The following is a 27597-nucleotide window of genomic DNA, read 5'->3' on the forward strand; positions in this document are numbered from 1 at the left end:
AATACTCCAGAAGTTAACTCAAAACCTCAGGAAATCCCCCAGGTATTGCCACATGGCAGCTTCCCCTGGGTTCTCTACTCTGGAACAAAGCATATGCTTTGCTCAAACTTTAAGGGCTCGGAAAACGTTTAGGAACTGTTGGTCGCAGTGTTGCCTGAGGGCATGAAACATCTTATCTGTAGAGTTTTTGAAGACCAGGACCATTAGTAGGAAATGGCCAGGTCAACAGCTGGAGAACCCCTATTTTTGTAGAATTCATCCTTCATGGGGTACTGCTGAGCAAACAGCTTGGGTGGAAAGAACACCATCTCTGGGTGAGATCAAAATGGCATACATCAATTCCTGCAAATGAAAATGCACAGGAAAAGATTTGGGGTTCTTCGGCAGCCGCTAGCAGCAACAACTTTGAATCTGTATGTACCACAAGCCCACCGTGGTCCTTTGAGACCGAGAAATCCCTGAAATGACTCTCCAAAGATGATTCCTGATACTCACCAACTTTCACGTCCCCCTCATCCTTGTTGAAAAGATGTTGCTGACACCTCATCCTCCTGAAAAAAGGGGGTGGGGTGGAAAGCACCCATGGTTTTGTCCCAGGATTTCCAACCTACTGAGACCCCCTGACAGCTATTCACATAAACCAGAAAGAGCCCCTGAGGTTTCTTACCCAGATAGAAAGGAATTGGATGAATGTGCTCCTGAAACTGTGGAAATACCAGATAAGGTTAGAGATTTAGAAGTAAGCTGACCTTTCTTGCTGAAGTACTAGATCTGTACAAAACAGCATTGGAAAGGTCACCCAGCTGGACAGGAGTGTCTGGTAAGAACCAAGACACCTGATTTGGCCAGTGGCCAATCCACTCATCTGAAGGGGGCAGCATAGCCTAAACAGTCATAAACATGAAGAAGCCCTGTGTCCTGTGATGTACAATTAAAAAGATCATTCTTGGGTCAGCCTGTGCCAAAACATCAAATTGCTGTCTATTGTCTACCTGCATGGTTGCTATTGGCAAGTATGTGTTTTTTTATTAGCTTTTATAGAAATCAGTAAAAGTTCCAACAGTCTTCATGTTAGGTTACAAGCATATTACCACTAACCAGGCCAGAGACAGCAGCTGTGGCTGTAGCAATAGCAGGGATTATCTTTCCGGCAATACGCTTGGTCTTCAGTCGGTCAGCTGGCTCAATGTTATACATTTTTCCTCTCAAGTTGGAAGCTGCTGTGATGAAGTTGATATGTTCATTGCCGTCATCATCTTTCTCAAATGATAAGAGCTTCATATGGAGGTCATCTAGCAAAGAAAAAAAAAAACAAAACAATAGAGATGTAAAAAGGAACAATCAGTTAACAACACCCTCTATTGGTAGAGTTCCAAATACCCTGCACTTACACGCAACAAAAATCAACAACACAGTATAGGTTTGCTTGTTCCTAGAAACTATATATGTTCTAGTAAGGTCACAACGCCGATCACCAGAAATCACTGATTGAAAGTATCATGAATAATACCAAATTTGGTTAAGTAAAATGGTATGGCCATATGTGGACTTTAAGCAGGTACAGTCCAGAGCCATTTTTCACATCTTGGCTATTGGCCTCTAAATGGTAAATATATTAACTAATATTTTTCAACCCCAGATTTTCATTTTTGTGCAGTGTTCTAGCAAAGGGGGAAGGGGCCATTACTAAATAAGCAGACTTTGATTGGAGTGCAAGGTCTGCTTTAAATATATGGTTATTTGGTACAAATTTGGCAAAGGTATTTTCAATTGTGCTTTTCAAAATAGTTTTATGGTTTGTGTCCTATTAGAGAGAAGAGTTAATTGGGCTTAATTAGGGATACCAAGGGGTTACATCCTTAGTGACCAACCTGCGTCCCTTTGGCATATGATGTGCGGCCCTTTTACCTCAGTAAACTGTTGCGGAAACATTGATTAGGGGTAATAGCAGTGATGTCTACTAGCTCGGTTCAATATATCCCCAGTTTCGTATTATCTTCTGCAACATATCTCAAGCCACAAATGTAGCATGTCCACAGTCTCTGACCACCATTTACTCTTCTAGGTTTGCAGTCCCTGACAGTCCTCTCAAGCATTACATATATTTACTATATAATTACAAACATATATTACATAAAACATTATGTGAGGCCCCCCCAATAGTCCATAATTTGAAAACCACCAAGTTACACGTTTTAAGAGCAGCAGTTTACAAGCTTTATTGTGACATTTGATCATAACTGAACATAATTATTAACTATAAGTGCAAGTTAAAATCCTGATGGGTTTATGCAAACCAGAAGGCAGAAGATATCTTCTTTACTGTAAATTTATGAATTTCCAACACTCCAAGTGACATTTTCAGTTTTACAGTCTGTCCTGCTCCTGGAAGTAGCATCAATTAAATAATACATGAAAAACATTCCTGGTGCTCAATCTCTAGTCTTATTCCATCAACATTTCCACAGCAAGTCCAAAAAACAAAGGGCGTTTCTGAGAATTGCAGCAATTGCAGCTGGCAGTACCTACTGATAAAGTACTCCAATTTTTCATCTATAGCATAATATTTGTTAGAATACACGCAAAATATAAAATCTGCAGATATACAGTATCTGTCAACGAAGGCTGTCCAAATGTGAAAAGTAAAAAAAAAAAAAAAAAAAAAAAAAAAAAAAAAAAGAAAATGGTTTATAAATGGACACTTGTAATGTAATGTTTTACTAGAAGGGATTGAGTTATTTTACCCCCGAATATATTTTCAATTCTCAACACGGAGCCTGGGTTCACACTTGTGCGGTATATCGCATTTGATTCGCACAGGAACCACATCGCATTCTTGTGCAAATCACATGGGAATCATGTGAGATGTGATTTGAGTCATACATTTTGTATGGCTCAAATCGCACCGCATCCGCACCTTCTTTTTTGGTCCAAACTAGAATCAGATTGCATGGGTATTCACACCCATGTGATCCGATTCTGCACATCGCAACGCGTTTGCGGACCGATTTTGAGGTGTTGTTAACTTAACATACACACCCGCAGCGGTTCGCATGAACAGGGTGCAATTGTGATGTGGTGCGTGAACTGAGGCTCAAAGTATACAGTTGCTATGATGGAACATGGGTGTATCTAAGCCAACAGAGAAAAGACAGTTAAAACAAGGTTTAGTCTTTAGTTGTGCTGCGTGCCTTCCTGTGACAAGAAGATGGTACACCATAGTCATCTCTAGTGCCTAAACATACTGCCATTTGTTGCAGAGATTTCTTATTTCACACAAAATCAAAAAGTAGAAATTACCTTTTGATGCCCGGCCTTCTGCAAGGACCTTTTCAAGTTGCAAAACTGCAATCCTCTCATCTTCACTACTTATTTGAATCTGGTCAGGCTTCTTTGCAGTTTCATCTGTTTCAACAACCTAAAAAACAAAAAAAACCTTCTATTCTAAGTGCAATGTTAATACTTTTATAAACAATAAAAACAGTTCAGGGTCAGTTCTGCGAATGTAACAATGTTAATGCATACTTTATGTATACATGATTTCTAATTGGCTGCTCTCTGTTACTTGGCGTTTTTTTAATATTTCCATCCATCTTCCCAGGACACAAGCAAAAAAACTAAGACATGCTGGTTGTAGGAAGGGTTATCCTGTGCCCCTTAATGGAAAGAAAATGGTTTTAGAAACAATATTAGCTTGGTCCACCCTTTTTCCTGATCTTGTCTTACAGGGAAAAAAAATATAGATACCTTGTTGGAAGGTGTGAATTCTTTGATGGTCATCCCTGTTATAATTTTCTGGACGACATCATGAGCCAAATCCTGCAAGTACAGAAAAAAATAGAAATAACCAACTTTGAAATATTAAGGAACTTTGTTAATTATGTCTGAAACAAAATACAGCTTTCCCATGTTTAAGATAAACTGTGCAAAGACAATAGCTATTGTAACATGCCAGAAAATCTGAACTAAGTCTATGTCACTAAGTCCAGCCTATTCATTACAATGATAAAACAAATCCTAATGCCTGAATACAGTTTCACAACTTTGACTTGTATTATTAAAATTTTACATATTATAAGCTATTTAGTTTATCCAGGTAAGTTTTTATTATTAGCATCATCAAAGTAAAACTAGCACAAAATAGTAAAACATTTTTTTTTTAAATTAGCTGTATACTTTTTGCTATTACCATGATCTACCAATAAAGAACAAACTAAAACAAATTCACCTACTCCTGATTATCACAGCGATATCACATATGCGTATATTAATTGTTATGTGTACCCATAGTAGGGCCCAGAAACAATGTGCACATTTTGCTTTTTTCATCCTACCTGAAACACACTGTCACTGACCCCAAATTTAAAAAAAGTTTTTTTTTTGTTCCTACCTAAAATACGATGACCATGACTTTGATTCTGAACATGACCTTTGATCCTGACTTTGACCTAGATCAAACCCTGATCTAGCTAATTTATCTGCATTTTTAAATATGTTTATTTTTGTTTATAATGTTCTCCTACAGCAAGGTGAAGAAGATACAAACCTAATGCTACAGGCTATCATGGATCAGGTGGCAGACAACTGGTCCTCCCAAGTTATCAGCTGTTGGTACAAAACCCATAAGTGTTGGTGACAGCTCAGTCTGTGCTGGGAAAATGCTGTGCATCCTACTCTCAGCATAAACACAGTAGCACGTAAAATTCATGGATAAAGACCCAGGTGCATGATGCCACATATACAGCGAGGAACAGAAGTATTTGAACACCCTGCGATTTTGCAAATTCTCCCACTTAGAAGTCATGGAGGGGTCTGAAATTCACATTGTAGGTGCATTCCCACTCTGAGTGACAGAATTTTAAAAAAAATTCAGGAAATCACATTGTATGATTTTTAAAGAATGGATTTGTCTTGCACTGCTGAGCATAAGTATTTGAACACCTGAGAAAATCAGTGTTAATATTTGGTACAGAAGCCTTTGTTTGCAATTACAGAGGTCAAACGTTTCCTGTAGTTCTTGACCAGGTTTGCACACACTGCAACAGGGATTTTGGCCCACTCCTCCACACAGATCTCCTCTAGATCTGTCAGGTTTCGGGGCTGTCGCTGATCAACACGGAGTTTCAGCTCCCTCCAAAGATGTTCTATTGGATTTAGGTCTGGAGACTGGCTGGGCCACTCCAGAACCTTGATATGCTTCTTACGGAGCCACTCCTTGGTTATCCTGGCTGTGTGCTTCGGGTCGTTGTCATGTTGGAAGACCCAGCCACAACCCATCTTCAATGCTCTGACTGAGGGAAGGAGGTTGTTGCTCAAAATCTCACAATAAATAGCCCCATTCATCCTCTCCTTAATACAGTGCAGTTGTCTTGTCTCCTTCGCAGAAAAGCACCCCCAAAACATGATGTTACCACCCCCATGCTTCACAGTAGGGATGGTGTTCTTGGGATGCAACGCATCCTTCTTTTTCCTCCTAACACTACGAGTGAAATTTAGACCAAAAAGTTCTACTTTGGTCTCATCTGACCACATGACTTTCTCCCATGCCTCCTCTGGATCATCCAGATGGTCATTGGCAAACTTCAGACAGGCCTGGACATGTGATGACTTGAGCAGGGGAACCTTCTGTGCAATGCATGATTTGAAACCATGACAGCGTAGTGTTCTACCAACCTTTGAAACTGTGGTCCCAGCTCTCTTCATGTAATTGACCAGCTCTTCCCTTGTAGTTCTGGGCTGATTCCTCACCTGTCTTATCATCAGTGATACCCCACGAGGCGAGATCTTGCATGGAGCCCCAGTCCGAGGGAGACTGACAGTTGTCTTTAGCCTCTTCCATTTTCTAACAATTGCTGCAACAGTTGATCTATTTTCACCAAGCTGCTTGGCAATTGCCCCGTAGCCCTTTCTAGCCTTGTGGAGGTCCACAATTTTGTCTCTGGTGTCTTTTGACAGCTCTTTTGTCTTGCCCATAGTAGTAGTTGGCGTCTGACTGACTGTGGGGTGGACAGGTGTCTTTAAAGAGCTCAGACAAGTGCTACTAAGTTAGATTAATGAGTGGAGTAGAGGTGGACTTATTAAAGGCACAGTAACAGGTCTTTGAGAGCCAGAGTTCTTGCTGTTTCTTAGGTGTTCAAATACTTATGTTCAGCAGTGCAAGACAAACAAATTCTTCAAAAACCATACAATGTGATTTCCTGAATTTTTTTTTTTTTTTTTAATTCTGTCTCGCAGAGTGGGAATGCATCTACAATGTGAATTTCAGACCCCTCCATGATTTCGAATTGGGAGAACTTGCAAAATCGCAGGGTGTTCAAATACTTCTGTTCCTCACTGTATGTGTATGCTTGACAGTAGGGTTAAGAGCAAAATGCAAAAACTCACAAAATCTATATTTATTTTAGTGAAGGAAGATTACAGAAAATGGAATCCTGACTGTTACAGGTTACTTCATCCTCTACAGCTATAGAAATGAAAAAGGGCTAGTAACCACTACAAAATAGTGATGCATACCGCTGGCTTGGGAAACTGGCCATTCCTGCATGACCAAGGAGCCCCTTAACCTGTATTGCACAGTATGCAGTTCTCATTGGATTACCAAGGTGCTGCTATTCCAAGGAATGCCTGAACTTTGTCTTAATTTGAATAGTGCATGCAACAAAACAAAAATTGTAAACACCAAGCAGCATGTATCAGTACTCATCACCAAGTTTTGCAACCATACCTTTAGTTCATTGCATATTGTTTAAAGTGTATGTACAGACAAAACTTGTATGACTTGACATAACTGGGTTTTTTCTGCCACCTGTGCCCCTGCTAGGTAGGCCATTAACAATGAGACCAAAAGTAACCAAAAAGTCATAATATTTAGTAATTGTCATCAAAGAAATGAGGGTAGATATTCCAATGGAGATTTATTCAGTCACAGATGTCTAAAAGGGTAGTGTCCTCCAATTTATGGAGATTTCCTCTCTGGTTGTGTCTATTAAGATTTGATTGGGGTCCATTCGTATAACAACAGAGAACTATCCTTATATTCACAACTGCCTTCTATGGTAGAGTCCAGCTACTACCATGTGAGCGGCACAGGGTAGGCATATGTGGGAGCTGAGCAAATTGGAAAGTGGTCTAAGAAATGCCTCAGGTACCAAACAACCTACTTTATCACACCTTGACAGTACTCTCATCTTTTATTATTCATAGTATGTCATAATTTTATTTATGCAATACATAGTTCTTGGTGCATCTTCCCCAGGTATCTTGGGGTACCTTCAGAATACACACATCACAAAGTTAAATAATTCAATACCCAAAGGTCAAAAGTTAATTAGCGGTTGCTGAGACTTTGGTGACATGACAGACATGGGGGAGGCAAAGGTGAGAAAGATCACTTATGTCTCAGTACCAAGCCCAATGTTTTTAGGTGGGAGAAGACCTGAAAATCAGGAAATATGGAGACCATTGTGCGAGTCAGCGTGTGAATGAGTTTGCATGTGGTAGTGCGCATAGTAAAATGTGCAGATGTCTGAATGTTTGGATTGTGTGCCTGAATTAGCATTTCTAATATGCTTTGATAAAGTAAAAAGGCAACAGAAACCTCATAATCATTATTTAAACCCAGAAACATTAATATCAATTCCTTATGTTCAAAAGAATACGTTTTTTGAAAGGTGTATCTTGAAGCTTGTGGGCCCGGATGCAAAAGTTAACCTGGGGCCCCCAACCACCACATGCTGCTTCCACTACGCACAGTATGCTCGAAGTTATTTCAGATCTTTATTTACATATTGAGAGGGTATTTTCAAAAGATTTTTTAGAAGCTGTCCACATTTAGATATACCTCTCCAATTATTTTGAATACTTATAAGCAGACTCCAGTTTAGAATGTAAAACGTTTGCAAGAATTTATTATATCCTTTTATATCCATCCCCCTAGTGAAATCATTAAACTTTCTCTCTTCTCCTCTCCTATTCACTTTCCCCTTCTTGCTGTATACTCCTCTCTTGCTGTCTCTGTCTCTTAAATTTTCAAACTTTACTTCCATCTCATTCTCTCTTTCAGTCTCTCTCCCCCATCTCTCCCCTTCTCTTTCCCTCTTTTTTTGCCTTCATTTAATCTCACTCCATTAGTCCAGTGTCGGTTCACACAAGAAACTGCATGCGATATGCACAGTGACACCCTGCAGTTCCTGTGAATTCACATGCAGTTCTGCGCAATGTGATCTCAGCCCATTCATTTTGAATGGACAGAAATTGCACTGCACCACCGCAAAGTATTGCATGCACTACTTTTTAAAATGCACTGCAACAAAAAGTACCATGCGATCTGGTGTGTAAAAACACACTGTGCTTGTGACCTGTGTTTGGGGTGTCATTAACTTCTTACTTACACCCACTGCAGATCGCAAATGGAGTGTGTTTTGCATGCAGTCTGAATTGCACAGGAACGCATAGCACGTTCCCGTGCGATTCCTCTCCAAGCATGGTGTGAACCAGCCTTGGTTTCTTTAGGTGTTCATCTCGCTTTTGTCTGTATGCAAAAAACAAACAAATAAATAAATAAAAGTTTGGCTTACTGCACACTGAAGGACATTTCCATTACATATGCTCAAATAATAATAACCATTCCCAGTGCACTTTGCAGGCCAGACTGTAGTATCCACAATGTGAAAGTTAATGCTGCTGTCTAGTGAATGGCACATTAACACATTTGACCTGTACAGTTTGGATTACAGAGCCTGCTGAGGGTGATTCCTTGTCTGCCCTACACTGAGCACTGACACAAGGAGATGGGCTCTCAGCCTCAGAACAGCCACAACACTTCCTGTTCTCTTTTCATCTTGTGTCCAGTTCTACATAAGAGATCACAGGGCATGTGTGTGTGTGGGGGGGGGGGGGGGTTGTGCAGAGGGAGATAATATATGTCTTGACAGGATGACTAAGGGGTGTATATTAACTCTTTCAGCAAAGTAGAAGCGAACAGCACATTGTGATACACAGGAGAAATCTGCTTCTGCTTTAAAGAACAGGAGTTGACAGGCAGTCCCCAGGGCCCCATGGAGCAACTGTGATCCCTGTTATACCAGTGGTTTCAGTTCTGGTCCTTGAATTAGGCAGACCATACACTATACAGTTTTCTTACAAATTTCTGTCCATTTTCCTTTAGATATACCTTCAACTATGTAGTGCAAGGGCCTGCCTAAGTGGATACAATTGAAGGTGTTGTTTAGGTTTGATTTCATATTATATGGTGTTTGGTAAATCTAAAGCAAAATTCTCAAGAAAATTGTATAATGTATGGCCACCTATAGCCTTCATGATTTCTTGTGGGTAAGAATTCCAAGTAACATAGAATATACTGACCTCACCTAACCTGGTAATTGCAAAACTACTTCTGCTGTTGGGTAAATTACTATAATTCCAATCCTGCCTTGCAGCAAAAAGCATTCTCACTCCATTCTGTACATTTACCTTTTCACTGAGCTGGATTTCATGGACTTCTGCATACAGTTTGGCAGCGCTAACTATAAAGCTGACATGTCTAGAAATAAGAAACACATGGCATCAGAACACATATTTTACTAACTATATTACTAACCACTGTCTGAATTTAAATAAATAGGGGCATATCTGTAAAGCTGTGAATGTGACATTCACTAAAACACTCAGTGAATGTTTGGTGAATGTCACATTCACTACTTTATGATATCCCTTATTCTTACAGTTTAGAAACCATTAATAGCAAAAATCCTATACTTACAATGGGTCTGTTATGTCAAACTGTACTGGAGTAGGGGGTCGCTTTGGAGATTGCCAAAATAAACCTAGATAAAGCAAAGTATAAAGACATCCAAAAAATGTTATAACTACAATGTATTACTATAACACTATTCATATTCCAATGTGACATACAGATATATTGTAAACCTACACATTTACACTCACCAGCTGAAGGCACACTTTACAAAACCTATTTATACAGCTCAGGAAATGTAGAACTCAATTGTAGTTGTAGCATATAAGTATGTATTGAAAAGGAAAAGTGGGCATGTTGCTCAACTGATAGCAAGAGACAAGGTACACTCACCAGATGAAGGCACACTTTACAAAATTTATACAGCTCAGAAAATGTATAATTCAATTGTAGTTTTAGCAAAAAGCATGTATTTAAGAAGAAGAAGTAGGCATGTTGCTCAACTGATAGCAAGAGACAAGGTATCATTAACTGGTAAAATTACTTCTGCAATTAATAAAGTTTATTCATAGGAAGGATTATGCACATCCCCCACCCCACTCCGGAGATCTTTGGCAAATCGAAAATAAAACACCACAAAGGAAAAGAAAACAATGGGGGTTGATTTACTAATTACGGAGAGTGCAAAATCTGGTACAGCTGTGCATGGTAGCCAATCAGCTTCTAACTTCAACTTGTTCAATTAAGCTTTGACAAAAAAAAAAACAAAAAAACTGGCAGCTGATCTGCACAGCTGAACCAGATTTTGCACTCTCCAGTTTTAGTAAATCAACCCCAATATGTTCATAGTGCCACTGTTCCCATTTCCACTACTTACTTCCATCTTTTAACCGCGTATCCAGTGGGAATGAATGCAATAGTTGCTGAGCCTAAGGTAAAAACAAAGAAATAAAGTGAAAGGTTTGATCAAATATATGAAGGTTACAATACCAACACAAGAAGTCAAAGCCCTATAATAAAAATCAAAAGAGACCTAAATAAGAGACACAATAAAGGCACAGGTAGTTTTTCATATCCTTTTCTTTCTTTTTTTTTTTTATAAAAGCAAAGCAGTACATGACATTCATAAACCATAAAAAGAATAATTTAGTGCTTCCCATAGTGAGTATGTGTAGCAATGGTGGTACTTCATCGAATAATTGGCAATGCAATGCTATGCAGGACAAGCTTCTAGGAGATTGTGTTTGCTCTAGCATCAATTACCATCAGCACAAGAGATTTAAAAGTGATTTATACAGCAGACTACTGTGTTTTTTATGTATACCTATTTTAGAGAAGACATTTTACTGGATGCTTACTCTCAAGAGTGTAGAGTGTTACTATGAAGCGTGTGCATATCAAAACACCTAATTTTTAGAAAAAAGTCAAACTGCATTAAAGACTTTTAAAACACTGTACAAAAAAATAGTTATTTTACATTAAACAGCCTAAAAACTCCATCATCACAGGAATAACCATAATGATGTCAGCTGCATAAGGGGTATGTTTTCTCAAAGAGTATATTGAAGGGATGTTCACATGAAAACAAATACAATTAAATATATATGTGCACACACATATACACGCACACACTGACAGGCACACACAAATAAATTCTAGATGGACTCTTAGGAAGGGATATACTGTACATCTATACTGCTCACCAACCTTGTGATTAAAATATTTTTCAAACTTTAACCTTGCCAATTCTACACACTGAGACCAATTCCTGGGTTTCCTGCTCAGTAGCTTAACAATATGGAAGCAGCCTTCTAAGCTTTCACCAGTTTGTATTCTCTGCAATAAAGAATAGGAAATAAGGATGCCATTATTACATAGAACTGACAGTAACACTAAAATAAAAAATAAAAAATCATCTTTTCATGCACCTATATAAATGATACTATAAAAATCTAATAATGTAAATATATAAAGTAATAAATTCGGAAGGCGCCCTCACCCAAGATAGCCTCCGGAAGTACCTCCCTACACGTTTCGGCATCAAAAGTTGACATCCTCAGAAGCCAGGCTGACATTTTTTTTTCTTGCAAGTACAGCACAATCAGTTTTTTTACTTAATAAACATACTTTCACCTTTCTTTATATGGTTTATGTGGAAAACATCTGGCATGAGATGCAGTTTTGGGGAGATGGTATATGAATGCTAAAGAGGCGAAGGAGGATCTGCGGAAGAAATGAAAGATGCACATCCCTGGTCTTATGTACACAAGCCTATTTGACTTGCTTGCTAAAAACAAGGGGTCAACTCAATTTTGTGAGTTTGGTGTGAATCCATGTGAGCCGTCTTTCTTTGGAGGAATGTCTTTTTTCGAGCACTCTGTTTTGAAGCACTACAGTTTGTCACATTTGATACTGGAGTGATCATGATCTCATGCTGATAACATGAACTCTCCCAAGAGAAAAAAAACAAAAGCAAAACCTCTCTAGCAATACACACCAAACTGAACATGTGAAGTGTGTCTCCACAGGATAGGTCTTATCAAGAGATAAGAGGGGGGCACTGGAGGAAGGGGAGGATCAGAGAAGTCAGGATCAAATAGCGTTTTTACACAATGCAGAGGATTACCCCTTAGATTCCACAGGGAGTATAACATGCATGCTTTACTGCATATTAAGACTAGTTTTACTGTTGTGGGCTTAGTAACACTTTAAACTTTTGTTTTTATACATTTCCTCAGTTGCTTCCTGGTTCCTGGCATGGACCAAAATCAAGTCATACATCGCATTATTCTTCATGGCATTTTTTTTCCCTTGCTCTGAGGAAAGGTGCCTGTTCCCCAGAATGCGTAAGCTGACATTGTCATCTATACACTTGTGGCTTTTGGAGAGCTGACCTTTTGGAACTGTGTTTCTGTCATGCCTTCTTTTCTATTTGGCTTTTTAGTATATATGTGTAGTCTGTCACATCTTATTAAAGTGTTGTGGATAATGTGCTAGGCATTTGCACCCTTTTTGTTTCTCATTTTCTAGCATTCCCCATAAACCTATTATTACAGGTTTCATTTAAAGTGATATTAAAAAGGCAATAAAAAAAACAAACAAACAAACATGTTATACTTACCTGCTGTGTGTGTGTGTGTGTGTGTGTGTGTGTGTAATGGTTTTACACACAGCAGCCCTGATCCTCCTCTTCTTGGGTCCCACGCTGGTGCTCCTGGCCCCTCCTTCCTGCAGAGTGCCCCCAGAGCAAGCAGCTTGCTATGGTGGAACCCAAACAGGCTCAGTCCTAAGCACAGACAGCAGCAGGTCGGTCCTGCCCATTCTCTCTCTCCTCATTGGCTCACTGGCTGTGAATGACAGGAGCGGAAACCAATGTCTTAGCCAATGAGGAGAGAAAGTCCCTAGACAGCCAAGGCTCTCGTGCACATCGCTGGATCGTGATGGGGCTCAGGTAAATATTAGGGGGGCTGCTGTACACAGAAGGGTTTTCATCTTCATGCAAATAATGCATGAAGGTAAAAACCTTGAACCTTCACAACCACTTTAAGTAGCAGTTTAGGTTTAAGGTTAAGTAACTTTTCATTACCTTCCGGGAGTGATAAATGTGCATGTAAATACTATTTTCTGTACATACCTGTAAAACGTCTTCTACAGATGCATGTGTCTGCCAGAATTTGTTGTACAATGAAGGCTTATGTGAAAAAGAACTCTCAAACTAAAAATCGGAAAAGCAGAAAAAAACAAAACAAAAACAAAATAAATAGTTTAGACAATCTGTAAAACTGGTATGCTTTAAAACTTTTTGGTCTCAAGAGAATGAGGGAGCTTTTAAAGGAAAAGAATGATCACGCTGCTAGACAAGGGTGCGGTCTTGCAGTTATACAATTTTACAATATTCCTATGGAGTAAAAAAAAAATCCATCATAAATAGTAAGGTGCTCTTTTTTTGGAAAAATTAATCATTGCCAGCCTATCGTTATACAAAAAACTTCTAAAAATAAACAGACTGCACCTCTAAATTCACTTCAATTTGGGCAGCATGTCCAGACAACTTGTCCCCAGAAACAAACTTAAATTAGCCTAATCCCACCAACCACCAATGATATCACCTCTATACAGTATATTTTCTAATAATATCAGCTAATGTTAGATTACTGAATATACCCTCGGGCCTGTAATGGCACACATGGAAATATGGGGATCTCCCCATTCAGAAAACCATAATACTACTGAAGGGAGGAACTAATATACCCCCAGAGTTAAAGTCCTCTGGGAAGGATGTTACATACATATATCTTACATACTTTAAGAAAACAATTTATTAAAAAGAAAAAAAAAAAAAGTAATCATTACTCATTATCACAATACCTTGTCTCTTGCCCACTGAATTGTGTGCTCAATGGTTGCTGGAAATGACTTTAAAGTGCAAAACGGAATTTCTTCATCAGGAGGATCCCGCTACATTGGAAAATCAGTAAAATTGTTTAACATGGAACCAAGATAAAGATCTAACCTGTGACTGTACACCTTCTGGCTGTGTAAATATTTCAGTATTGTTTGACACACAGCTACAAATATGGAAACATTTTGATCCATTTATGGGCACCCTGATTGTTGACAAGTCGCACTATTGATTGGCTTGTATACAATGAGCCTGCATTTAGATCCGTAATTAAAAAACACCTCTATATGCTTTTATGGCTGTATGAATGAAGCCTTAGGCTCCATTCACATTTGTACGACTCCAAAGTTGTGTGACTTTGGGGTGCAATTTTGACGCAACTTTGGATGTGACCTGTCCCAAAATTGGACCCACAGTTACACGACAGGTACACCTTTCATGCAGCTTTTGAGAGTTAACATTGAAGTCTATGGACCTTAGGTTGCATGAACGTTGGACCAAAGTAAGTGCATGAACAACTTCGAAGTTGCATGACAAGTTACAGCAACTTCAGTGTCCAAAGTTGCACAAAAAGTTGCACAAGTGTGAATGGGGTCTTCAGGAGATAAACATGGGGAAATGTTCACAGATGTACCACATATGATTTTTTAGAAGTTTGCCATAACATGCTTGGCGCATATACAAAAAAAAAAAAAAAAAAAGAAGGACACCAGTTGCCTAATATCTGGCATGTAAACAGGATTCGATGGCAATCAAACAATCTATGGAATGTGGTAAATAACTTCAGATGAATTCTACTGAATAAAAAAAAAACTGGTCTGCAAAAAGCTCAATAGCAGAGGATGTGGTGGAGATCTCTAGGTCTAATCTTTTCTTCCACTATGCTATTTACATCCTATTCTTTCTTTCTTATGTTGTTTCTCCCAACTTTTTGCCTTCATGAAACTGATTATCAACAGGAAAAGAATTGTTGTTGACATGCTCTATGTTTACAGGGGAGTCTCGATTTACACTTTAAATTTGTCTAAGCTTCATTAGGTCTTCTGCTGATTTGCTCCCTTATACACTTCTAATTCATGTACCATGCTCATTGGGTTAGTTCTTTATTCTGTATGGGAAATTATTAGAACTCCTATTTTGCATTGGTATACAATGTCCTTTTCTCCTGCTGAAAAAAAAAAAAAAATAAAATATAGGATTCTCTGCTTCCTTCTGTCAGCAAAGCGGTATCAGCTGTTCGGTACACATACTTGCAACATGGTAACACTGCATATTTCATGGTCTTTGCTACCCAATATCATATATTTAGACAGCACAAATATTTGCTATCATTGCTCAATCACGGAGGAGCTACCACAATGCTAAATAGATGTTTCAAAATAGTAAGAATTTTGATGATTTATCTATTTATTTTTGGGGGAGGGGGCTATTTCCTGATGGTAAATCTGCAAAAACAAAAAAAATACAAAAAAAACAAAAAAAAAAAAAGCTGTGTGTAGAAGTCACTTTGGTCATTCAAAAAGAGAGTTCACCATAAATGTGTCAAAGTTTCTCTATTGTATAAACATCTCAAAAGTCACCTTCAAGACTTAAATATGCAAGCCTGTGCAAATGTTTACATAATCTCTGCAGACAGATAATACAGATGGAGGTGAACTGTAGACATATTACAGTACTAGCTCTAAGTAGTCAGTATTACTTTCTTGATGTGCAGCTAACTCTCCCAATCCCAAATCTTTAATTGTCTGCAAATAATTTGCTAGCTACCACCACCTCCTGTCCTTTTTCAGGCTCCATGCACATTGGTAAAAAAACAAAAAAAAAACGCTGCTCCTACAGGAGGAGGAGTTTAGCGTTTTGCCAGTAGAAACAACTAATGATATTTTGCACATTAGGTAGTCTAGAGGTGTTTTTTCAAACTCAGCATTTAGAGGGTGTCAATTAACCAGCCCAAAGGTTGAAAAAAAAGGAGCACATAGAACGTCTGTGTAAAAGTTTATCTCGGGAAAAAAAAAAAAAATTTTTCAATATGAAACATACAGAGACTCCCTGTAGAATGAGTAAGAAGAATATTGCCCTTGTCGGGACATTGTACTACACGAGAACCTAAAAATATGAAAAATCAACAAGGGATTCAAATTACTATAAAACTTTAATTAAATGCTTTACTACTTACATAACTGTTGTAGGATTCTGTTAATTGAGGCACAATCACTTCTGTGTGTCCCTTCGTCCCCATTGTTCCTGAGTCGAGAAGTGGACGAATGTTGGACACTGCCCGACTGTAAGAAAAAAAAAAGTCCATAGTTTATACCACATAACTGTGTGTATTAACAAAACCTGGAAGTATGAGGGGACACCTAGATAACAAAATGTCTTGTGCTAAACCCAGCATTATTAAAAGGCCTCGTATAAGTTAAAGCAGAAGGTGGAAGTTCCTCTCTTCCTAGTCCTCCCTCTTCTTCTTCCAGATCTGGAATATATTTTTTTTTGGGGGGGGGGGGGGAATACTTGATTTTGACAAGTACCTGCTACAATTTCCACTCTGACTGCCTAGGCGATCGAAAGTTTGAGCCCCCAAACTTCTCCCTGCAGCCCCTTGACATACGTCAACAGACACCATGGGGTGCAGCACAGCTCATGCATTCACAGCATGCTGTGGGAGCTCACAATCTGCATCAACCAATAACAGGGAAGATGTCAGGAATCTTCATAAAGAGAACATGTCATTTCTATCACGTAGAGGACTTATCAGTCCCCTTGTGATAGTAGCAAAATATGAAAATGTGCATATATTGTATATTATATAAATAATTAAAAAAAAACAAAAAAACACCACCACCACAAAACAACTACTACTAACCCTTCCTCACATACATACAAGCATTGCAAGTCAGGACACACATAGATAAACCACTTATACATTCCCACACATGCCAGGAGGTAGAAAAAAAAAATATTTCAGGGCTCCAAATGTGTTGCCCATTTAGGGTGCTTTCCATGGTTACTGATGTTTGAACATGAGTATTCCTGGTCAAAATTGCTAATGTTTATTTAATACGTGTTTGTGTGCACACATATATTAGAGTAAAATGAATTCCAGCTCTCTGAATAGAATTTTACGTCTTTAAAAGAACATTTTATTCATGTAGTTGTGAGCATATGAGTGTACACGTTTAAAATACTGATCGTCAACTCACATTTCTTTTTTTACTCATCTATACGCTGCACATGTTTACGCACCTTTGCGTCCAGGCCTATTGAAAACAATGTGTTGCATTCAGAGCACTCAAAAAAACAAAAATGCCTGTGTGCCTAAAAATTTGGTTTTTAGGCAGCAGCAATGTGAAAGGCCTTACAATTTTTTGTGTCTTTGTTTTTTGCCGGTTAGTAAACGAACACAATGTTCAGCCTAGTGATATTGTTTTTCTATTTAAACGGACACAGTTTAATCTTTTTTATTGCATATAATTTTATTGAGAATATCAGAGGGAAACTATTACAATCCTTTTAGGAATGCCTGTTAATTTTGAACACAAAAAAGAAGAGCGAAAAAAGGTACTGCATCTCGATATTATATACAAATTTGTGCAGAGCAATTAGACAACAGATGGGTGGGTACAACGAAAGCCTCATTTAAAAAAAAAAAAAAATTTCTTTATAGAAAAACTTCTTACAGTGCTGAGCATATAGCATTCACACTGGAGTCCAGTACAGAAAGTTAATAAATGCATCCTATTTCCATATTTTCAGCACATGTATGAGCTGGAAAATTGGATTACATAGAACTAAGAAACATAACAACTTGAGTCTGATACTTAGTTTTGCAAGAAGATACACATTTTAGCATAAAATACAATGTGGAGGTGACGCGTATGTGGCTGCTTGAGCAGGCATTCTGGGGGAGGTACCCCGAAAGACCATATGAACAGTTGGCAGGTAAAAGCAAAGCAGCAGCCAGGACCAGGCAGAGGTAGTACTATGTTATGAGTAAGGTAGTGGGAACAGGGATAGAGAGAAAAAAAAAAAAAAGTGTGTGTGTGTACATTTGGGATTAATATCATTGAGGGTAGGTGAGTGATCAAGGTAGTGTAAATCAGGGAACCATGTCCCGTCTTTAAAAGGTGAACTGCACTGCATCTAAGCACCACAAACCAAAAATACAATTTAATTAAATTTTAATATTCAAGGGAAACTCCCCCATCCATCCATTTCTCCATGCTTTATTTTCAAACACCCCCCATTTTGAAAAACACCCCCTGGTGTTTCTGGCAATAGCCATCTTGAGTAAGGGCAGACAATTCATGTATCATTTACTTCCTGGAATCCACCTGCCCTTAGCTCAGACATAGGATTTGCTGAGAACCCTCCCTCTTCTCTTGAAGACTCCTGAGATGTATGACATCATTTTCCTAGACATGGAAACCAGGAAGTAACTGAAGAAATGTAAAAAAAAGTTTATAACAAGTAAAAATAATATACCTTCCTATCAAATTACTAATGCCAAAAGGACCATAAGGATTATAAATAGTCCATGATGACAAAGAGTGAAGTTCCACTTTAAGCCTGTGTAAATGATAGGTGTTCATGCTATCTGAATGCTAAGCTAAAAATGGAAAATCAGCGCAGGGAAGTCTTGTAAAAGGAGAAAGAAGATAGAATGAGAGGAAAAAAGGGTGAGAGGAGAAAAAAAAAAAAAAAGTGTGTGGGGGGTTGAGAGAAGAAGAGGGGATAAGGGCTGGTGAGGGACAGGGGAAAGAGGAGAGGCATCTAGAAATGTGGGTCTCTTTGAATCATGGATGGAACTGGTTAATTCCCTGGGTGACAGAAGTAAAGTCAAGCAGGCAGGTGAGGCATGTGCTGCTTGTATAGATCAGGGTCTTTGAAAAGCAAGCATCCGTTCAGATTTTTGCACATGAGGATATGTTCTCCTTGCTCATGTGCACCAGTTCCTCCATTTCAACTACCTGGTCTATTCTACAAAACCAGTCTGAGAGTTCAGGTGTTTTAGTCAAATTTGTCTGGATATGAGCATTTTTGCAGCATTTAGTAAATTTAGATGAAGAGAGTGTTTAGTGTGACATGCCCATGTGGTGAAGCAGGAATGAGGTAGGATTAAATGTGAGCTCTGAGATGTTCTTAATCAGGTTATGGACCTGGGCCCAGGAAGGGCGAATTTGTGGGAAGGACCACCAAATATGTAGGAGGGTACCCCTATCCTGTAGGCACCTCCCACACTGGTCTGGAGTAGTAGGTAAAGTGTTCTGTGGACGTGTCATGAGTGTGATACCATCTACTTTGAAGCTCATTAATATTCATGGATCCCTTGAGAAGGTTTGTGCTTATGCTCTCCAAGTTATCTTCTGAGAGTGTCAGATTTAGATCCATTCCCCGTTGTGACAGCTAGTGAGAGATCTTCTCCTCCCCAGTAGCGTCACAATTTTTTTTAAAATGTGACTGTGTGGGGCTCTGCCCGTCCAGCCTTGTCACTCATTCACAGTATTCTGTGAATGAGAAACCTACAAGTTTCAACAACCTTTGCGGTGGTCAGTTTGTAGTTTTCAATGAACTAGTTCATTGGGCCTTCCTGACGGTAAGTATCTGCTTGCCCGTACGGAATGTATGAGCATGCAGATATACTGACAGGCCAGGGAGAGACCTGCATGGCACCAGCATTCTGTTGATCGCTGATGCAACACTTTAGAGGCTCCACAAACAAAAAATAAATGAAACATTTTTTTACTTGCAAAAAAATGTGCAATCATTTTTTGTTAAAAGGTGAATTTATCCTTTAAAGGTGTGAAGGGTGGCTCTAATCAGAGGGTGTAAATCAAGGTCAGGGGTATGTTGATCTTTCATAGCCAGGGCCTGGTATGAAGAGAAGGTCTGTTCAAGGTCTGTCCAGACTTTCAACAAAAAAATGACAGGACCAATCTCAAGACAGATGAAGGGCCTAGTAATATTTCTGGATATCAGGAAGACCTATATGTCTGTAAGATTTGGGAGGAGTCTAATTTCATATTCTTGGGTGCTTGTTATTCCAGAGGAAGGAGTGTAATCTCTGCTGAAGGGTAGCAGTATACGAATAGTTTGGAAAATACAGTGCCTTAAAAAAGTATTCATACCCCTTAAAATTTTCTACATTTTGTCCTGTTACAACCAAAAATGTAAATGTATTTCATTGGGATTTTATGTGATAGACAAACACAAAGTGGAACACAATTGTGAAGTGGAAGGAAAATGAGAAATGGTTTTCAACATTTTTTACAAATAAATATCTGAAAAGTGTGGCGTGCATTTGTATTCATCCCCCGAGTCAATTATTTGTAGAGCCACCTTTCGCTGCAATTACAGCTGCAAGTCTTTTTAGGGATGTCTCTACCAGCTTTGCACATCTAGAGAGTAACATTTTTGCCCATTCTTCTTTGCAAAATAGCTCAAGCTCTGTCAGCTTGGATGGAGAGCGCCTTTGAACAGCAATTTTCAAGTCCTGCCACAGATTCTCAATTGGATTTAGGTCTGGACTTTGACTGGACCATTCTAACACATGAATATGCTTTGATCTAAACCATTCCATTGTAGCTTTAGCTGTATGTTTAGGGCCATTGCCCTTTTGCAGACTCTAACAAGATTTCCTCTAAGATTGCCCTGTATTTGGCGCCATCCATCTTCCCATCAACTCTGACAAGCTTCCCTGTTGCTGCTGAAGAAAAGCATCCCCACAACAGGATACTGCCACCACCATGTTTCACGGTGTGTTCAGGGTGATGTGCAGTATTAATTTTCTGCCACACATAGCGCTTTGCGTTTAGGCCAAAAATTTCAATTTTGGTCTCATCTGACCAGAGCTCCTTCTTCCACATGTTTGCTGTGTCCCCCACATGGCTTCTCGCAAACTCCGAACGGGAATTCTTATAGCTTTCTTTCAACAATGGCTTTCTTCTTGCCACTCCTCCATCAAGGCCATATTTGTGGAGTGCACGACTAATAGTTGTCCTGTGGACAGATTCTCCCACCTGAGCTGTGGATCTCTGCAGTTCCTTCAGAGTTACCATGGGTCTCTTGGCTGCTGCTCTGATTAATGCTCTCTTTCCCCAGCTTGTCAGTTTAGGTGGACAGCCATGTCTTGTTAGGTTTGTAGTTGTGCCATACTCTTTCCATTTTCGGATGATGGATTGAACAGTGCTCCGTGAGACAATCAAAGCTTAAGATATTTTTTATAACCTAACCCTGCTTTAAAACTTCTCTACAACTTTATCCCTGACCTGTCTGGTGTGTTCCTTGGCCTTTATGATGCTGTTTGTTCACTAATGTTCTCTAGCAAACCTCTGAGGGATTCACAGAACAGCTGTATTTATACTGAGATTAAATTACATGCAGGTGGACTCTATTTACTAATTAGGTGACTTCTAAAGGAAATTGGTTCCACTAGATTTTAGTTAGAGGTAACAGAGTAAAGGGGGCTGAATACAAATGCACGCCACACTTATCAGATATTTGTTAAAAATTTTAAAAACCATTTATCATTTTCCTTCTACTTCACAATTATGTGCCATTTTGTGTTGGTCTATCACATAAAATCCCAATAAAGCGCATTTACGTTTTTGGTTATCACATTATTATTATACAGTATCTATATAGCGCCAAAAGGTTTGCTCAGCGCTGTACATTATAGTGGGGGACAGTACATGAGACAATACAGTAACAAAACAATACACGAGGGGTTCGAGGGCCCTGCTCTTTCAAGCTTACAATCTAGGAGGGAGGGGATAGTGGTACAGGAGGAAGTGGCTGTGGGGGATGGAGTGGTAGGAGGAGTGGAGGAGATCGGCTATTAGGTGAGAGTGGGCTAGGCTTCCCTGAAGAGATGGGTTTTCAAGGTGCGCCTAAAAAGGTGAGGAGGGTAGATGACAGTCTGATGGATTGGGGTAGTGAGTTCCAGAGGATGGGGGAAGTCCTGGAGAAGTCCTGCAGTCGGGCGTGGGAGGAGGAGACCAGGGAGCTAGAAAGTAAGAGGTCTTGTGAGGAGAGAAGAGTACGGGTTGGGTAGTATTTGGGTATCAGGTAGGTGAGGTAGTTTGGGGCAGCTTTATGAATGGCTTTGTATGTCAATGTTAGTAGTTTGAATTTAATGCGTTGGGCAATCAGAAGCCAGTGGAGGGAATGACAGAGGGGGGTGGCAGAAGCGGAGCGGTTGGTAAGGTGGAGGAGTCTGGCCGCTGAACTCAGGATAGACTGAAGCGGGGATAGGCCGGTGAGAAGGGAGTTGCAGTAGTCCAGACGTGAGATAATAAGGGAGTGAACGAGTTGTTTAGTAGTGTCTGGGGTTAGGAAAGTACGTATTTTGGAGATGTTGCGGAGGTGGAGCTTGCACGAGTTTGCCAGCGATTGGACATGGGGTTGGAAGGACAGAGTCTAGAGTGACACCTAGGACTTTGGCTTGTGGGGTGGGACTGATGGTGGCGTTGTTGGTCGTGATGGAGAGAATGGGGGGGGGGCGCGCGGTCTGGGGGGAAAATTAGGAGCTCGGTTTTGGAAAGGTTTTTAAAATTTGAGGAAATGGGGCAACATCCGGTCTGATATGTTGTTCAGTAGGTGAGTGATATGGGCGGAGACTGAAGGGGTGAGGTGAGGGGTGGAGAGGTAAAATTTGCATGTCATCGGCATAGAGGTGATAGTTGAAGCCGTGGGAGTGTATCAGTTTGCCGAGGGAGGAGGTGTAGATGGAGAAGAGAAGGGGCCCGAGGACAGAGCCTTGGGGGACCCCAACAGAGAGGGGGAGGTGGTAGCGTTATAGGTAACGCTGAAGGAGCGTTGGGATAGATAGGAGGAGAGCCAGGAGAAAACGTAGTCTCTGATGCCAAGGGAGTGTAGGTTTATTAAGGAGGAAGGAGTGGTCAACTGTGTCGAAGACCGGAGAGGTCAAGGAGTAGGAGGACTGAGTAGTGGCCATTAGCTTTGGCGGTTAGCAGGTCATTAATGATTTTGAGTAGGGCGGTTTCAGTGGAGTGTAGGGGACAGAAGCCAGACTGTAGTGGATCGAGGAGGTTGTTGTCAGTGAGGTGGGAGCTTAGGCGATTGTAGACTAAGCGCTCAAGGAGCTTGGATGTAAAATGGCAGCAGGGAGATGGGTCTAAGGTTGTTCAGGTCGGTGGGGTCCAGGGAGGGTTTTTTGAGTATGGGGGTGATGTGCGTTTGCTTTAGGGGGGAGGGGAGGGGAATGCGCCAGTAGAGAGGGAGAGATTGAAGATGTGGGTGAGGAAGTGTAGGATGGAGGAGGAGGGTGACCGGAGTAGTTGTGTGGGGACAGGGTCAAGGGGGCAAGTGGTGAGGCGGGCTTCTGAGAAGACCATGGTGATCTCCTCAGTGGTAGCAAGGCTGAAGGAGCGGAGTGTTGGGGAGGTTATAGTGTGCAGGATGCTAGGTGTGGTGGGAGGCAGGGCGGTTGCGAGGTCAGAGGAGGGAAGAGTTGAGGGAGTTATCGTGGGAGTGAGGCTAGGCGGGGAGGTAGATTGAGCATTGGCGATGTCTTTACGGATTGGTCGATCTTGTTTTGGAAATGATTGGCAATCTCGTGGGCGGTGAGTGAGGTACTAGGTGGAGGTGGGGGGGAGAGAGTAGGGAGTTGAAAGTGGAGAAGAGCCGGCAAGGACAGGTGGAGAGGGTGTTGATGAGGGTTACGAGGTAGGCTTGTTTGACGGCGTGGAGGGAGGAGATGTAGGTGAGGAAGGTGGATTTGTAGAGAGAGAATGCTCGTGGGGATCTGGTTTTGCGCCATAATTGCTCCAGCGCGCGACTGCGTCATTTAAGATTTTTAGTGTGGTCGTTCTGCCAGGGTTGAAGGGGTTGAGGTCTAATGCTGCGTGTGGTTAGGGGTGCTAAGGAGTCTAAGGCAGCTGACAGCGAGTCGTTATACGCAGTAGTGGCCAGGTCACGGCATGACAGTGGAAGGATACTGTCGTACAGACGGTCAGCTGCAGAGTGGAGAGGGGCCGGGTTCAGGTTGCGGAGGTTACGGCTGGTGATGGTTTGACGTTTGGGGGGGGGAGGTGATAGAGGACGGGGAGATGGAGAACGTAATGAGGTTGTGGTCAGAGAGAGGGAAAGGGGTGTTTGTGAGGTTGTGGAGGGTGCAGAGGTGAGTGAAATTTTCCACATTTTGTCATGCGGTATGAATACTTTTTCAAGGCACTGTATTTACCAGCTTTGGTAGAATATTAATTTTTATTATAGCTGTTCTACTGAACCAGGAGAATTAATTTTTTCCCAGGTCTTTAAAGATGAGCTCAGGAAAAAATGAATGGGGGAGAAATTGAGCAGAAATTGAGGTAGATAAATCATGAGGTACTTAATAGACCTTGAGGCCCAAGTAAATGGGAAGTTGAGTAGTTAGCAATATAATAGAATTCTTCCAAGGCTTTGTGCAAGTTGTAAATAGAGATTAAGGGTTGGGTACTGAAAATAATGCTAGAAACACATGTAAAGTTTTGGGGTTTTTTTTTGTTCAACCTAGAAGGCTGAACGAAAAAATCTGAGGAGGTTGCCATTCTATGTGATGTTAGTGCAGCGATCTCCCCTGTTGGGCTACTGTGTTTTAACTGCCCCCGCCATTGGCTGCAAACGCTGATCGGATGCTAGCTTAAATCATCTCCATATTTCTTTGGCTGGAGATGGAATGCAATGGATGTCAGGGGACAAGGGGCACCCCTGCCTGATGACACAGAGTACGGAGAAGGCATCTGATAGATGGACATTAATTCATACCCTGGTTGTTGGGTTTGTGTGCAGAATGCCAATATGTGAGCATTTTGGCTTGCAAATCTAAATGTTGTAAAGTCTAATCTATTGAACGCCTTCTCTGCACCAATAGAGAGGAAAAAGATGGGTATGCCCTTGGTGGAAGCCCGGTAAGTAAGATTAATAGTCTTACTAATACTATCCCTTTACTCCCAACTTGGGACAAAGTGAACTTGGTTGAGAGATCCTTTTGGCTGGAGCAGAGGTAACAGTCTAAAACATACAACAAATAGATGGCTTAATCACAGGTGCTCTGGCTGAGGCAGCTGACTCCTCATTCACACGATCAATTCAAGCAAAGAAAAGCCGGCACTCCAGTGTATGTTCTGAAATCTTGTATTTACATTACCTTAGAAAAGTATTCATACTGCTTGAAATTTTCCACATTTTGTCATGTTACAACCAAAAACGTAAATGTATATTATTGGGATTTTATGTGATAGACCAAACACAAAAAGTGGCACAATAGTGAAGTGGAAGGAAAATGATAAATGGTTTTCAAATTTTTTTACAAATAAATATCTTAAAAGTATGGCGTGCATTTGTATTCAGCCCCCTTTAGTCTGATACCCCTAACTAAAATTTTATGGAACCAATTGCTTTCAGAAGTCACCTGTATGTAACTTATACAAGATTGCACAGCATACACCAGAGTGCTGACTTTTCTTTGCTTGAATTGATCGAGATGTAACAGTACATTGTCTAGAATCTTGGCAAGGCGTTTCACTTCCTCGTTTAATAAACAAATTGGTCAATATCTTAAACAGAGAGTAAGAACTTTGTCTTCTTTTAGTAAACCTGAGATGTGAGCTAACAATAAGTGTCTGGCAGGGTGAGGAGTGTATAGGCAGGTCAAATGCTGCTATGAATTACAGTAGAAGGATGCCTGCAAAGGTCTTGTAGTCGTAAGGGGGGGGGGGGTAATAAGGGCCTGGGATTTTCCTTACTTTGATTTGCAAGAATAGATTACCCCATCCACGCAACACGTCGCTCTGCCATTGTATTCTGACAGTAGGGACTCCTTCACATTCAAATACACTGACCATTGCTGTAGCTGACTGGCTGCAGGTGTTGACTGAGTGAAATTTTCTAACAGTCATGTTCAGTTGATCATTAGATTGACTTAGTCTGAGTGGAAATAGAAGGATCAAAATTTGACTACTCCCTGCTAAACCAGCCAGAATTTCAATCCATCTATGGCAAGCTTAGGATTTTCCCTGACAAACTATTACAAGCACGAAAGTACCAAATGACCAAAGCACAATGACATTAAAATATTTAGGCTCTGTGGATTTTGCATACGTTGTTCTTTGCAAGTTTTTGCTCTATAGCTTCTGGCAAAATGCCTGAAAATCCCAGAAAAACTTTGCCTCTTTATACATTCTAAGGCTTGTACTTACGCAGCTGGAAAGAATTTTATTGTAAACCGTTGCTCTCTATTGTTTGTAGTGAAACTACAGATTTCAGCACCTTTTCAGGCGTTACAAAAGAAAAGCAAAAAAAAACAAAAAAAAAAAAAAAACTGATGCAACAATGATGCCTTTATCCATGGTAAACAATCACATTCTTCATGAAACCTGACTGTGTGATTCAGCCCCTATGACTGGAAGTTTATGCTGTGACTCTTCCAACAACTGGTTCTTCAACTCCAGGACAGACACAGTGCTGACAAAGTGCTGCCACATATAGAGACACGTACATATACTGGATTCCAGTAAATTGTGGAAGAGAGAGGATGGGTGGATCGTCTAGGTCAGTGGTGGTCAGTGGTGTCAAACTACATTTCATCGCGGGCCGTATCAGCATTATGGTTGCCCTCAAAGGGCCAGTTGCATCTGAGAGGCTAGATGTCCACAGCACCCCATCCCCCCCATTAGATGTCAAGAATTCCACATCCTTCCTAACATCAACATGCACCCCCTTTGGAGGCAGAGCTGCAAAGCAGAAAGTGCAGGGTCTGGAGGAGGACCAGGAGTCAGTTACCAGAGTCTACTGAATGCTGAGACCAGGGAGGCAGAGATGAGGGGGTGCTACAGCTGCACTGAGAAGCGCAGGATTCGGCAGATGCGTTTTATTCTCCTATCTGCTGCTGACTGCAGAGACAAGGTGGGGGCGGAGACAAAAGGGTACCTGCAGGAGTGGTGCAAGAGCCACATGAAATGGCCTGGAGGGCCAGATTCAGCCTGTGGGCCTTGTATTTGACACATGTGGTCTAGGTGGTTGGAGCTGAAGTGGGAGTGGGTACATGGCAAAACCAAGTACCCGCTCCACCCCCCACCCCCTCAAAAAGTGCCATTACATAAAGAGGAGGGGAGATGGAGGCCTTATTTAGAGCTTCCCTTTTTGGGTGGAGCTCCACTTTAGTAAGGGAGATTTAGGCCTCATTCACATTGGTACTCCAGCAATTAGGTTTTCCAAATGTAGGATAAGCTATCTGGGAAGTGTAAACAACTTTTATACCTCCCAGATCACCTTTTCCTGCATTTAGATCAGGATCTCCCTGGTTTACAGCAAGTTTTGATTGGTTTAGTCATGTGCACATGCCTGAGTATTAGCGGTGTTTCTAGTTGGAGCCTGGATGCACAAAATTCTAAAGCCTCTAAAAACGTAGCTAAACTGACCACACCTAATCTCAGGTAAATGCCCAGTATGAATGGTGCCATTGAAAAATCATGTGCATTTATGTGTGTTCAGCAATGACGTC

General features: G+C 40.6%; 1 protein-coding gene across 3 annotated transcripts in view; it reads right to left on the reverse strand.

The window, feature by feature from the left end:
- UBA6 (ubiquitin like modifier activating enzyme 6) overlaps positions 1 to 27597 on the reverse strand; it is a 102375-nt gene that overhangs the window by 31950 nt on the left and 42828 nt on the right. For all 3 annotated transcript variants that reach the window (XM_089669989.1, XM_089669990.1, XM_089669991.1), the window contains exons 20-29: positions 16273 to 16378; positions 14063 to 14152; positions 13329 to 13409; positions 11402 to 11530; positions 10572 to 10623; positions 9761 to 9824; positions 9472 to 9541; positions 3748 to 3819; positions 3301 to 3418; positions 1099 to 1292 (exon numbers count right to left, since the gene is read on the reverse strand). In XM_089669989.1, coding sequence (XP_089526115.1) covers positions 1099 to 1292; positions 3301 to 3418; positions 3748 to 3819; positions 9472 to 9541; positions 9761 to 9824; positions 10572 to 10623; positions 11402 to 11530; positions 13329 to 13409; positions 14063 to 14152; positions 16273 to 16378 — 976 coding nt within the window. The remainder of the gene's footprint in view (positions 1 to 1098; positions 1293 to 3300; positions 3419 to 3747; positions 3820 to 9471; positions 9542 to 9760; positions 9825 to 10571; positions 10624 to 11401; positions 11531 to 13328; positions 13410 to 14062; positions 14153 to 16272; positions 16379 to 27597) is intronic.

Source organism: Staurois parvus, unplaced genomic scaffold (assembly GCF_062004578.1).
Source record: "Staurois parvus isolate SC_StPar_1 unplaced genomic scaffold, SC_StPar_1.0 ptg000086l, whole genome shotgun sequence".
In the NCBI taxonomy this organism is placed as follows: domain Eukaryota; kingdom Metazoa; phylum Chordata; class Amphibia; order Anura; family Ranidae; genus Staurois; species Staurois parvus.